General features: G+C 40.9%; 1 protein-coding gene across 1 annotated transcript; it reads right to left on the bottom strand.

The window, feature by feature from the left end:
• Window positions 1-11546: 11546 nt before the first annotated feature.
• LOC127185356 (melanoma antigen preferentially expressed in tumors-like) lies at window positions 11547-14592 on the bottom strand. Its single transcript, XM_051141846.1, has 3 exons — window positions 14303-14592; window positions 12808-13392; window positions 11547-12060 (listed from the first exon to the last, which is right to left on the bottom strand). The coding sequence occupies exons 1-3, from the start codon at window positions 14590-14592 to the stop codon at window positions 11547-11549; spliced, it is 1389 nt and encodes a 462-aa protein (XP_050997803.1).
• Window positions 14593-14939: the final 347 nt, after the last annotated feature.

Here is a 14939-nt window from a genome sequence, read left to right on the forward strand (position 1 = left end):
ATGTCCCTGGGTTCCTCCCACTCACCCAGTTCATTTGGTCAGTTTACTATTTCCACTTTGGTCCACATTCGGTTTTAAGTCTATGGTTCACTGCACAGTATATTCGTGATTCCTGTTCTTTTCTCATTTGTGCTGTGGTAGGTGGATGTAAGCAACTCTGTGTCTCTTTACAGACATGGTCTATAATGGTGATCCAGTGCTTATTTTTGGTCCTCTCTAAACAGTACTGAAGATTTACCCCACTGGAGGAGGCTGCTCACTAACATCTCCAAATAAACCGTGAAGAGATACCAAGAGCAGGTGATGGAGACATCACAGCACAGATGCATAGGTCATATGAAAAGCATGGGAAACGGTCATAACCTCTCAAATGTGTAAACTAAAGACAATGGAGTGGTTGGAAGGCTCCACTGAGAATTCAAACGCCACACGAAATAGGACTCTCGGGGGTTTCAGAGAAGACACAAAGTAGCAGGGGAAGAAATTCAACTAAGACCTGGAGATGCAAACGAGAAACATGTATGAGTAGGTCAGCAGGAAATTGTGAGTTTGAAAAGAGAAAAAATAGAAACATCAGAACTAAACATCAAACAAACAAAAAGCAGAGGAAAAAGGTTCACCTGCAAACTGTATCAGTTAACCTAAAGAATATTAGGGCTGGAAGAAAGATTCTAGGAAATTCTCCACTTAAAACACCAGGATCATAAAAGAAATAAATAACCAAGGTGAAACTCTGGCAAGACCTAATTCAGGACCTGCAGCATGCTCACCACCTCCAGCAAGCCATCATCAAGGTGGTTTCTTATCATGGACACCTGGTGGTTCGAGCTATACAAATCACTAAAGGTAATACATCTCAGAACATAGGATTACAGCAGAGAGCATGGGATGATCTTAAAAAGAGATAGAAAAGAGTGCTGGCTTAAAAAGCACACATCCTAAAAACGGAAGGACACACAGAAAAGGCCTTGGGAAAAGCTACAGATCTGCTCATGACAAAAGCTCTGGAGGTTCTAAGAGCACACTGCTCCACATGAAACGCTTCTACATGGCCAACATGTAGCTGACATTGGTCCAAACTGTGAAAAGCAGAGACCGCTTCATCTAAAGTCAAGGAATAAGACAATGGGGCCTTCTCTCTAAAACCCTTTTCAATATGCTGCTGGAAGGCTTTGCCTACAGCAATGATACAAAAGAAGGAAGAAAATGAGATACAAACAAGAAAGGTTGGGGTTAAATAATCTCTCTCTGAGCAAGTGAAAAGCTCAAGGGGTTAAAAGAGTAAACACACTCAAACACAGGCACTAAGATGTATCTAACACTTTCACTAATGAAGCAGGATTCACAGCAACATAAAAAACTGTGCAGTTCACACTGACCAAAAACACATGATACTAGGAAAGGAATCAGAAACGCAATTGCAGGTAAAGTTGTTTCAAAATTTAAAACACCTAGGAGTATACCTGAGGGAGTGAAATACCTGAGCAAATGAAACTTTGAAACCCTGAAGAAATGGAAAGAGACACTAGAAGAGAGAAAGGCTTCCCATTCACACAGATGAGGCAAATGACCATGTTACTGAAAGTTACACACAGGTACAACGAAATGCCTTGCAAAACACCAATTATATTTAGCACGAACTAAAAGCATGTTCCAAAATACAGAGACAAGAACAAAAGACCACAGTTAGCCAAGGAAAAAGCTGTACAAAAGCAATGCTGGAGGAAACACAATACCTGTTCTCAGATGACACTATGGAGCCACAGATACAAAAATGAATGCTACTGCAGGAAATAGAAACATATGTAGACCCCCAGATTGGAATAGAAGGCTCAGACATATAGCCACAGACACTTACACTTTTTAAATCATTATATTGTTTTTCGGGACAGGGTTTCTCTGTGAAACACAACCCTCCCTGTCTGTCCTGGATGCCCTTTGTAGACCAGGCTGGCCTTGAACTCTCAGCCATATGCCTGCCTCTGCTTCCCTGAGGGCTGAGATTTTATAGGCCCATGCCCCTCACACTTCACCAAATCTAAATCAACATAGATCAAAGTTCCTAATGTGTGATGGTACATATGGAAACGTCTCTCACACAAACTGGCTGAAAATGCTTTAAGTAATAGGCATATCAAAGCCTTTCTAAAAAGAGACCTTGGAGACAGCTTAGGAAACAACAAGAACTGAGTAAAAGGATTGTATGAAGTAAACAAGCTTCTGCCAAGCAAAAAAAAATAAGTACGAGTGGAGAGACAAATGTCAGCATGGCCACAATGCTTTCCCACTAGCTGACATGATTAATATCTACAATCTATAAAGAAGTCAACATTTAATCACCAAATAAAGGAACCACCAACCAACACATGCCAAATGCACTGAACAGTTCTCAAAGGAATACAAATGTCCAATAAATGGATTTTGTAATCTTAAACATCATAGTCATTAGATAAATGTTCATCAAAAGCATTCTGAAAGTATATGGTACCAGCCAGAAAGGGAGAAATCAAGAAACCAAGTAACAGCCAGGCACAGTTAGACATTACGCCCCTCCAAGCCTGAGGCCACGTGTTCTTTTCCTAGGAAGGATTAATATTAAAGGAAGATGAAGATAATATTTACTGAGCACTTAGAGACAGATATTTTACTATAGCCTTTAAATACATCTCTCATTTAATTTTGAGGTATAATTTAATCATGATTCTGCTATTATAGCAGCAATTTAAAGATTCCTAATGGATATGAAATTTCCAAAGATCAGGCAACTAGAGAATGGTAGCATGCAAGGCTGAGCCCCCCTAGCCAGTTACCTTGCATGTGGCCTAGTCTGAGAGGTGAGGCCAGCATGCAGGCAGCTGTTCACCCAACATCCTCTGCTCTGCTGTGCTTTGTTTCGATGTTCTATTTCCTCTTTCTGGAGCTTAGTAAAAATGTTCTCCTACAGCTGTTTAATTAAACAGTAGAGTGACAGGCCGGAGAGATGGCTCACTGCCCTTCGAGAGGACCCAAGTTTGATGCCAAGCACCCATATCAAGTAGGTCACAACTCCTGCTAACTCTAGCTCTAGGAGATCTGACATCCTTTTCTTCCCTCCAAGGGCATTGCGTTCATGTGTATACACAAACACACGCAATTTTAAAATAATATATAATTTTTTAAGAAGAAGGAAACAGAGTTGGGCACAGTGGCACAGGCCTATATTCCCAGCAATCTGGTACCCCTCTGTGAGTTCAAGGCCAGCCTGGTCTACAAAGAGATTCCAGGACAGCCAAGGCTACACAGAGAGACCCTGTCTCGAGGGGCAAAAAAGAAGAAATTAAGAAAGGTAAAGGAAAAGAAGAAAGGAGGCAAATAGCTGGGTTTGGGATGCCTTTATGCCCAGCACCCCTGAGGCAAAGTTAGGTGGATCTCTGTGAAATCGATGCCAGCAAGGTCTACAAAGCCAAGTCCAGGACTGCCAGGACTAAAGGAGAAAACGTATCTCGATAAACAAAACAACATAAAACAAAAAACACTTTTGTTTAAAATAAAGAAGAAAACAAATAACAAATGCTGAGGAGGATGTAGGGAAAAGGAACAGTTACACATTGATGCAGGCAATTTCAGGAAGACAAATGTAACATAGGTTCTCTCATATGCAGTATTTAAAGATGTATTTACACACATATATGTAATACATATGTAGACATACACGCAATTGTTCCCTACTCGTATTGACCTGATGATGTTCTTTCTCCCTCCATCCCTCTTCCTTTTCCTATAATCCTTCTACTTCACACAATCAGTCATTATTTTACTTTTATTAAATATATACATACATATTATAAGCTGTGCATGTTGGCAAAGGCTTTTAATCCCAACACACGGCAGGCAGGGGCAGGAGGATCGCTGTGAGTTTGAGGCCAGCCTGCTGTACAAAGTGAGTCCAGGACAGCCAAGGTTAAACAGAGAAACTCAAAGCCAATATATGTGTGTGTGTGTGTGTGTGTGTGTGTGTGTGTGTATTATATAGTGTGGAATAAAAAATATATATTTGTTTGTGAATGTCATAACAAATCCCATTATTTTGCATATAATGGAATATTCTTAAGGGAGACAAATGCAAACTGACAGAAACTGAAGAAATTTTAACGGGTGCCTGACTAGGAATCTTGAGATATGATCAGCTTGTAAAGTTCAGTGATGATAGAGCAATTGTCTTTGGAGAAACGATGACTAAACTCACTGAAGTATCCTAAATGGAATCCTGGACCACAATCACAACATTACGTGAATAAACCCATCAATTACAAATGAAATATGTGGTTTACTTATTAGGACTTCAAGAATATTCATCTCCCTGTTTCTGGTAACTCTTTTAGAGTTGTAAGTTGTGTATACTAGGGTAATATGGGGGCGGGAAAACTGTGTCATGAGCCTAAGTTTAGTTTATAATCTAAAGAGGTTGTGAGATACACATCTGCCGGGGGAACGTAAAGAGCCGTGAGAAGTTACATGGCCACCGTGACTGGAAAAATCCCAAAGCATCTGAGAGCCTATTACACTAAACAAAATCACGGCCCTCTACGGCAAGTATGAAAACAAGGTCCATGAGCATGTACTTGCTCTTCACGTGTGAAAACCAAGCTAAATTAATTAAATCCTGTAGAAAGCGAAAGACAAATCTACACAGTTCGGTCCTTACTGTTTTAAAGAGCTGGCCCGTAAGAGACGTTGCGGCAGGTTGACGCAGAACTCCAAATCCTCGCAGCACAGCTGTAGAAATACCAAGTCCTTCTCAGGGATATAAATCTCCTGAGCTACCGCTACCTCGGGAGAAAGGCCGGCCTCCAGAGACAGCACCACCTCACAAGAAACGCACCAAAGGCAAGCAGATTCAGAACCACTGGGGAATCCGTCCAGGTCACAGATTAATCCCTCTGCCCTTGTCATTTAGCCCCAAACAGGTTTAACTTACTCGTAGTTTACCTAAGTAAGAAGGTTCATGTGTTCAGCAGCAGCAGCCACTCATTTTCGGAGAGGCTTTCCCCATGGCGGCACAGGCGTCCCAGGCCACGAGAATGAGGAAGCCGCCCTCGAAACAGTCCCGCCTTCTCCAGTTTAAACCAGTCACTAGAGAAATCTGATTGGCTCCTCAGCCTCACCTGACTCGCCACCAGATTCTTATGCCATCCCTGTGCGCCAATTATCTGCAGCATTGCTAGGGGTCTCGGAGAATGCGCCAGTCCACTTCCCTAAATACTCTTAGACTAAGAAAAAAGAGTGTCACCCATAAAAATTAATCCCAACTCTGAGTGAGACATAACCACCACCTTGCCTCAGATTTTACCAGGCCTGGTCTCAGGCTCAGACAGACAGCCATCACAATTAGTGGAAACACTACCAGAAGTGTTTCATTCAAACTCGAGGATCTCCTGAAACTCGCTCTGTAGATCAGGCTGGTCTCTGTGCGAACTCACAGAGATCAATGCTTGCCTTTGCCTCTAGCTACACAGAGGAATTCTTGTTTTTAAAAAAAAAAAAAAAACCAAGGTCAAAACCAAAAAATAAATATAGAGCCGGGTATGGTGGCCCGTGCCTTTAATCCCAGCATTCCAGAGGCAGAGGCATGTAGTTCTCTGTGGGTTCAAGGCCAGCCGGGTCTACAAAGAGAGTCTAGAACAGCCAAGTTTACAGAGAGGAATTCTGTCTCGAACAACCAACATGATGATGATAATAATAATAACAATAATAATAATGATAATAATAAAAATAATAATAACAACCACAACAACAACAATAAGAAGAGGAAGAAGAAGAAAAAGTAATATACATAAATAAACCAACAAAAGTTGAGTCTCGCCTATTGGAAAACATGGGTGTACCTTAGCACTCTGCTTTCTCTTGACAAAGATACTTGCCGAGGTGCCAGCAGTCACAAAATGTAGGGTGCTGGAGAGGTTATTTTTGTTTAAGACAAAACTGAGGAGCAAGGAGACATAATTCTTTTTTTTTTAAAGCCACCACCACCAACAACAAATTGCAGGAATAACAAATGATTTTTCAAAAGGTGTTCTGAACACTCTGCAGAGAAACCACTATAATATTATTGTTGATATTTCAAGGAGAAAAGAATACCTGCTCATCTTAGAATATTAACTGTCAATAAAGATGGTGGCCCCTACCTATTTAATATCTCTTTTTTATCCTACCATACTGATCTTATTCCTCCTTACTTTTCCACATTCTCATGCAATTGTATACAATACCATTGCTCATGGCCTGTTCTGTCCCTTCCTGCCTACCATATCCTCTCTTGCCTAAGTCCCATGAAAGAAAGGAAAAGGTGCCTAGAGAATTATAGACTATGGAGGTTCAGCCCAAGAGGTTTCAGAGGACAGTCAAATTAGCAACTGAGTAAAAGGCCATTCCTGTGAAATTTTGGCTAAGCCCTTGGCTGTGTTGCATTGTTGTTTATCTATTTGCTTTCCCTGCCTCTTTTCTTGGAATCTGCCTGAGGCTGAACTGAGGAGTTTCCAAACTAATTGTATTGGCAGAGGAGATTTCAAAATAGCCTCATATTGACTGGTTATTAGTCATCACTCTTATGCAGATTTGCAATGTTTGAGACTCAAAGATGTTGCTGATTCCAGAGCAGTGAGATTTCTGCCAGGGGAAGCTACCTACAGGAAGGAGATTCATCCCAAGAGAGAACAAAGTGTGTAGCAGTTAGAAAAGCTGACAGGATGGCACCATCTAAGCACTTTAACCTCAAGCATGGAGCTACAGGCTCTGGAGCTTGTCTTGCTCGGTTTTGGTCTTACTTTGGTCCAGTATGTCTGCAGAGTGGCCCTAGTCCTCCCTTTTGGAATGATAATATATATGCTGTGCCCTTGGATGTTGGGAGGATCTAATTTGTTTGTTTGTTTTATTTAATTTTTTGAAGGTTCCTGTGAAGAAATTTCCTTGAGTTAGAAGAAACTGTGGACTTTAGGCTTTCAAGCAATCTGAGGGTCATATTTTTGTTTAGATTTGAAAACTTAACTTCTATGATTTTGCTGAAAATATGTGCTGTGCTTCCTTTTTTCTCCTTTCTTTTTAACTATTATTCAGAGGTAGGGTCTTTTCATTGCATCCTAGAGTTCCTCCTTGTTTTGTTCCTGTTTTTCTTACTGTTTGTTTGTTTTGTTAACTTTTCTCTTTGATTTCATATTCATTCTTTTTTTTTTCTACCCTGATATAGTCTCCTTTCCACTTCATTCATTTTGATGATTAGACTTTCTGGTTTCCTTTTTCTTTTCCCTTTTGTGCTTCTTTGTAGTTTATTTCGGGGTGTGTTTTTTTTTTTTTTTTTTTCCTATGTTTGTATCCCTTCATTAAATTTTTCATGCCTTTTTCATTATCTTATTTAAGGGTTTGTTTTTTCATGGTCTTCATTCAGTAATTTTTCCATTTCATTTTTGAGCTCCTTGCACTTGTTAACAAGTGCTAATTTGAAATTCTTATATATCAGCTAAGTTGTTTTCATCGGATAATATTATAGTGGCAATTGCTAATTTCTTGAAAACATGAATTGTCTTGGCTTGCTCCTGCAGTTTGTGTTTTGCAATGGGATCTGGACATCTAGAGCTAGGATGTTTGTGGAGTTTCTTGGTCTGTATGGCTAGGCTCATCTTCCTTGAGTATATTTGGATAATTGTTGTTACTCCACTTGTCAGGTTCAAACTCTGTGTTCAGACTCCAAGAAGTCCCAGACTGGCCTAGTGGGTGGGGTGGTAGATAGTGGACAAGGGACAAATTCCCGTATCTTTCAAGTTTCAAGTGGTACGATCCATTGTTGTAAAGTGTGTGCAAAAGATTTAACGCAATTTCTAGTTATTACATCTAATTAGGAATCCATACTTGAGATGGAGCCACAGAAGAGAAGGGCAGGCTGGAAAACTACTAAATAATGAAAGCATAGGACCACTTGGATACATAGTATTACAAAATATTATTTGCTTTAGAATGGTTCACAGAAACATTGTTCAGAGTTTAGAACTCTGGCCTTAATTCCTTGCTATGTAGGTCTCTCTAAGAGCTATTTGAACATCCAAGAACATTATCAGCTAGGTCGGGAAGACAGGATTGAAAGAAGCCATAATGCCTTCCTTGAGTCAACCATACCTGGTAGTCCATGGGCATCTTCAAGTAATAATTTTAACTGGTTTCTTAGGCAATGCTCTAGTGCTATGAATAGACACCATGATCATAGCATCTCCAATGAAAGAAGGCATTTTACTTGGGCCTCTCATATAGTTTCAGAGGTTTAGTCTATTGTCAATGTGGGGAACATAGGCTACATATAGAAAGACATGGTGCTGGAGGATACTCTGAGAGTTCTATGTCCAGACCTGACGTCAGTGGGAAGAAAGAGACACTGAGACCAGCTTGGGCTTTTGAGAGCTCAGAGTGCACCCCCAGGGACATTCTTCCTCCAACAAAGTCACACCTCCTAATCCTTCTCAAGTACTTCCACTCACTGATGACTAAGCATTCAAATATAGCAGCCTATCGGAGCCATTCTTATTCAAACCACCACAATTATTGTAAGAGGCCACCCCCCACCTTAGAAAGCCACTTGGTCTGTCACCCCTATAGTGAACTCTGGTTAAAGCACCTCTGTTTGGACACATAGGAAGGATATGATAATGCTACTGACCCAGTTACTAGGATCCATGTAAAACCTCACCAGATTCCTCCTGTCTGTCTTAGGTATATGAATGTGTGGTGGCCACCCCTGGTTGTTTTTACTCTTGTATTTCTGTACGTGTCTCTGTTTTTCTGTGTATTTCTGTCAGTTCTCTTCCCTGTATTGACAAACAGCTTTCTCTGGTATGAGACAAAGCCATTTCTCCTGGCTTAACACTGATACCGCCTTTCATATCTGGACCTGATTCCTTTTGCCTCTGTCAAGTCCCTCAGAGAAAACATAACCAAAACTAAAACCCATTTCTGCCTAACTCCAGGGCTCTCACTTGTTTCGTAGCTTGAGTCCCACTCATGGTCTAGGCCCCTGTGTGAAATAAGAGAAGGGCTGAGCCTCTCCTTCAGGACTTTGCCATGTCTAAGCAAAATGCACACAGGGAGGGGAAAGAGTCTCTTAAGGTGCCAATTTCTCTGGCTTATTCTAAGCACCCACAGAGAAGGGGAAAAGTTCCCCTGGGTTCTCCCTGAGAGGAAAAGAAGTTTCACCCCTTCTTCTTCCATGATTTATTCCAACTTTTCAACTGATGATCCATATTAAGAATTAATTAAGAAAATCAAACCCATCATTCTCTGAGTAAAAGTAGAAAAAACTGCCCCTGGGCTGCAGGAGGTAATTAATGATAGACAACGCAGCCTGGAGAAAAGTAAATTTCCCTTCTGTCCAACACTGACCAATTATACTTTAATCAAAATTTTCATGGTCCTTTTTAGAAGATTTAAAGACATCTGCTAAATGGTTTCCTTTGTCACCCAATTGCCCTCCCACCCCTAACCCCCAGACATTAGTGTTGGCATAAGGTTACTGTATAATTCAAATAATGATTTCTGTATCTCCCATGTCTGGTTGCAACCCTATCCTGAGAATCTTCTGTCTCAAATGTTGTGTAAACTCTACTCCATTATTGTCCCCTTGTATGCCAACAAAGCAGCTTACAGCCAATCACTGAGCAGGGGAGACAAGAAGGCTGGAATTCCTGCCAATAGGGTAGGATGAATTAGAAGAGGAAGGAGAGATTTGGCCTGGGGCTTGAGCCATGAGAGAGAGGTCCAAGAGACATCAGGAAGAAGCAGAAAAAGGAAAAGCTGTAAAACACAGGTATCACTGGGATGTAAGCTTGGAGGAAACCAAATTAGTTGAGAGAGTAAAGAATAGAGTTGTGAAGCTCATTATTAAACAAATATAAGAGAGTCTCATTTTTTTGTGTGATAGCCAGGATAAGAGAGAAAGTAAGAAACAAAACCAGTTTCATAAAAGTAACCACAACACATAAGGAAAATATTATAAAAGTTTAAATGATTAGAGGTAGGAGTAGGTTCCAGGTGCTGGAGGAAGCTTAAAGGGTACTTAACAACAGAGAACTGATTGGGACAGACCTTTTATATGAGGAAAAGCCACTGTCACTTCTCAGGTAAGGAGACAATGTTAGATTTCCAGCTACCCAGCAGAAGTGGGGAGTCTTACCCTCTGGGGGAAGAAGATCTCCCAGCTCCAATTCCTTTCTTCAATCAACAGATACAGTTGGACTACCCCTCAGATTGACAACGATGATTCTCAGGTGTATTAGCAGAAACCAGCCCCTCAAGACTGGCCCAACACCAGGTTCCTACAATTCTTCAACTAACCGGCTCAGCTTCCCCTGTGCAGATTAAACAATTCCCAAAGGCCTAGGAAACAAAAAGGGAAATTGCAGTCCATATTGCCTGGCTTGGAGAGTCAGGGACGCTGCCTCCCTGCCAGTCACCCTGCCTGGGAAGAAACCTTGGACCTCACATTCTCAAGAAGCTGATTCCTCCAGAGAAACAGGTGTCCACTGTCTTGGACCAGAAAGATGCATTCTTCAGCCTCCCACTGACAAAGGTGCATCTATGTTTTAAAATGGAGAGACCCACGGGGAGATTACAGTGGACAACTGGACCAGATTGCCCTAAGGATTTAAAATCACTACCTGCTGATCCCTTGCCCTTCTGCCCGGTATTTTGTACAGTGACAAGGGGCAGACATGAAACAGATGTGAGAGAAAGCTTCCAAGATGGTAACACTGAATGCATGAATTTTGCTGAGAAAAGACCCAGTATCATAAGAGTCCACTAGGCACTGAACAGAATAGGGAAGAAGATCAAGAAAGATACAACTTACACTCCAAGAGTGAAAGATAATTTTCAACTATGCAGGAATGGAAGATAAGGCACAGAAACGTTCAGCCTCTCTCTGAGTGGCTCGAGTCAGGAGCCTGCCTTCCTTGTCTTTACTGTCAGGCAGCCAAACGGATCCTTGGTAAATGAGTATGAAATAAAAATGAAGCCACGCAGTGGATAGTGCCTGTACATTTTTTTCTCAATGTTCAATTCGGAAAGTTTTCTATAAACAGCTAAACATAGTTTTAAGTTTACAACTTTCATACAACTTTAGGGATAAACATGTTTGGCTTCAATCACCACCTGCCCTCCTAAGCCACACGTAGGACAGGTTAGATTGTCGCGACTGGTGTTAAGTATCCAGACATAAATCTCATTGAAGATGGAGCTGTGACATTTCGTCATGTAGTCTTTCCGAATTCTCTATGTCAAATTTTAGTAGGTAAGATGAAATACTTTCAAGAACAATAGTCAAGAGACACATAGGTCCTCTCAAAGTCCTCCATTTTCTTCTAAGTTTTTCGCTATTGAAATCCGTTACACACATATACTTTTTAACTGTATTTTCCTACAACATAAGGACCATTTGTATTAACTCTATGGGATCAACAATAACAACAACAACAAAACCTATTCCCACTTAGGGGAACATATCAAGTTGAAACTGTGTTGAAGTCCGCAATTTAACCCGTGTAAGTCATCCAAGTCATGTCATCCCTTTTTGCCTCCTGCAGCATGATCTTCAACTGTGCATTCACAGCACCCAGTTTCTGTGGATCAAAACTGCCCCGATCCTGCCATCTCCCATAGCAATGCACCGGGATAGGATAAATCACATATTTCAGCTGCGTCATGGATGTTAAATACTCAAGAATTCTCCTGAGCATAGGCATAGTAATGGGATTAGAAGAAAAGCTGAACAAACGGAGTTGGGAACAGCGGCTCAGGGCTGGGGCCAGAATAGAGAGTGTAGCATCTGTTAAAAGGCAATGGTTAATTGCCAGATGCTGCAAGGTACCACAGAGATTCTCCAGGAGACAATAAAAGGGCACACAATCGTCCCAGTACATTGAATTGTTGCTGATATCCAACAGCTTTAAATGGTTGACTTGAGGGCACTGAGACAGAAACTTGAAGTCGCTGTAAGAAAGTTCACAGAATGGCAGTTGCAAAAAGTCCAAATCAGCTGATAGTACTCTGCAAAGAAGAAACAAACAAATATTTCTGGAAAATGAGGACTATAAGAGAAGAGTTATATCCAGGAATCTAGAGTAATCTACTTTGCACATATTTTGCATTAGCAGCTAATGCTGTGGGCTTTCACATACTTAGTAGACTTGTGCATCTGTGAAAGACACTTTATCACTTTAACAAATGCTATTTTAACCCTGATAATGCATACAAGATATTGCTATAGAGGTGTGTGGAAAGCTCAGTGAAAATATTATGTACTTAGTAACTAGAATATAATTAAAGGTGGGACTAGTTCAGCTGCTTGGTAGAGATAGGGCAGAGGGTGCAAACAAATGGAAGCTCCCTGTGGCCTGTCCATGAATGACAGCCTCCACATTCCCAGCCTGAACCTTGGAGATAGCACATAAGGGAAATGGTCTGGCCCATAGTCAATGGGTATACGTGGCTATAAGTATGGTCGCCTGTGCTGTAACATAAACTTTCTCTCAATTCCTCCTCTTCATCTCCTGATGGCTAGAGAATTACTGCACTGCTCTTTTCACCTTCACTGAGCACACTGCCTGCATGCATTTAGACGACCAGATTTTTGCAACTCTGTTTTTCTCTTCAATTAGAAAAAGGTGCCCTTTCTTGGCTGTTTTTAAACCCACAGCATTGCCCATTCTGACATGGAAGGTGAAAGATGAATTCTTTTTCTCATCTTAAAAACAGGCTATTAACTGTAACCCAGTACCTATCCCAAGCTCTTACCTCAGGACATGTTCAAGATGATCGGTGAGGCAGAAGGAGGATAGGCTGAGCTCCTTGAGGTGGTCCATACCTCTCAGTTGGCAAAGGAAATTTCTAAAGGTTCTTCCCTTGAAAGATCTACAGGTGATTTTAGACAGGCTAAGACTATCTAAGTTTACAGCGTGCTTCAGAAGGGAGACGACATTAGTGAGAGAAGCCTTAACAACTGCCAGGTGAGAAACACATTTCAGATCAAGATGGCTTAAGGCCCACCTGCACTCACTCAAATTCTTAATGCGCAAATCACGGCAGCAGAGGTGCAAAGATCCCAAGCTCTGCTCAACCTTACTCAGAAGCAAAGCAAAAAATTCATTTTCCCTAAAGGCACTATCAAGGGAAAGGCTCACTAGTAATTCCATAGTTGTCTTGGGGGACTGACCCTCAGGTTCTGAGCTTGAACTACTACATTGGCTTTCGACTTTCATGAGAGAGCGCTCAGAGTAAGCACAACAACGCAAACAGGGTGTGCATGTAGTAGTGATCACAGGGCATTTGGTCTTGCAGCCAGGATGCTGAGTTAAATCTAGGATCCTCAGTTTAGGGCTCCTGTAGGTTAAAAAAAGATACAGCATCTGAGGGGTAGCAAATATTAATATAACCAAGCAGGATCAATAATAACATGTAGTGACAAAATGATCTCTCTTTCCTTTGTCGCTCCATATACCAGCTATCAGCAAGACTTTCCTATGCAAATACTATATCCTTTACTATCCTTGACTATTTTATATATCAATTAATTCTCACAGGCCTTGCTGTTCCTGCCTCCATTTTATGTATATCTATCAATAGCAGCCTCATGCACCTCTATTACCAAAGTAAAACCCTCTGTAAGACCTCAGAGTTTTAAAGATAAGCTCAACCTTACATCCATTTTTCAACAATTACCATAACAAACTGTGGAAGATAAAATACCATAGCTAGCTGGTGTTCTCTTGCAACAGGTGTGCCTAATGCTCTAATGCAGCGTGAGAAAAGGGTCAAACTTTACCACTGCTGTCAGTGCATCTTACGCCCATCCACAGAGGCAGCACTGAACAACAGAACAAAGTTATCTTGGGATCTCCTTAAGTTCATGGATTACTGTGCACTCAGAAAAATCACTTTATTCTTGGTTTACATTCCTTATATTGACTTACGGCCAACAAGTCTTTCCCACGAAAAGTAAACAGCACTCATGACTGTTTCCTTTAATTCTCCACCAATCCTCAGCAGACTTAACACTCAAGTCTTTCTTCAATGTAAATAGTAATACCACAATTCAAATCCATCAATAGTGTTCTGGACCCCTTACATTCCATATTCAACATTGTAAGACACTTGTTTCAAAGTCAACTCAAGGTTTAGACTAACAGTCTCATCTTCTCTTTCACTACTAGCCTACACTACCTCTGAGAGAATAGCAGACAATGGCATAACCTCCTGTATCTTACTACACCTCCGTTATACAGAATCTTACCTAAAAGCTGGGTTCTCAGCAGGAAAAAGCTGAAGACTCTCAACCATGACCTTCCATAGTTTGTGCTGGGCTTCCTGCATGCTTAATGGCCCAACATGGAGGCAGAAAAACGGCCAACTCTTCACCATTGCTGAAAGTATCTTCTCATGTCTACCCTTGAAGGCAGCAGTGAACAATGGAACAAAAAGCTCCCCTGGGATCTCCTGGAGAGCTTGAATTGCTAAAGGCTCATGGTGCAAAAGACACTGTATAGCAGTATCAAACAGTGTGGGCGGTTCATTGAAGTCCATCTTAATGAACCTGCATCAGAGTGAGAATCATTGAGAAAATCTGACAACAACCACAGTATCTTCTTTGCAACCATTATTAACAACATGATAATTTTTGGTAGTAAAACAGCCACTTCTAGAGACCTCTACTTGTAGGCAATAGACATATGCCTGTGAGTATATTATGGCCTATTAGTATATAAATATACATATAACAACTCCTTTACATATATGCATATATATATATATATATATATATATATATATATATATACACACACATAAACCTGTGAAAGTGATGAAATGCCAATATAAATGAACACTGTTAGTAGAACACAATTTTGATCTTAGAGAAACGATATTTCATC

The sequence above is a fragment of the Acomys russatus genome, chromosome X, assembly GCF_903995435.1.
Source record: "Acomys russatus chromosome X, mAcoRus1.1, whole genome shotgun sequence".
Taxonomy (NCBI): domain Eukaryota; kingdom Metazoa; phylum Chordata; class Mammalia; order Rodentia; family Muridae; genus Acomys; species Acomys russatus.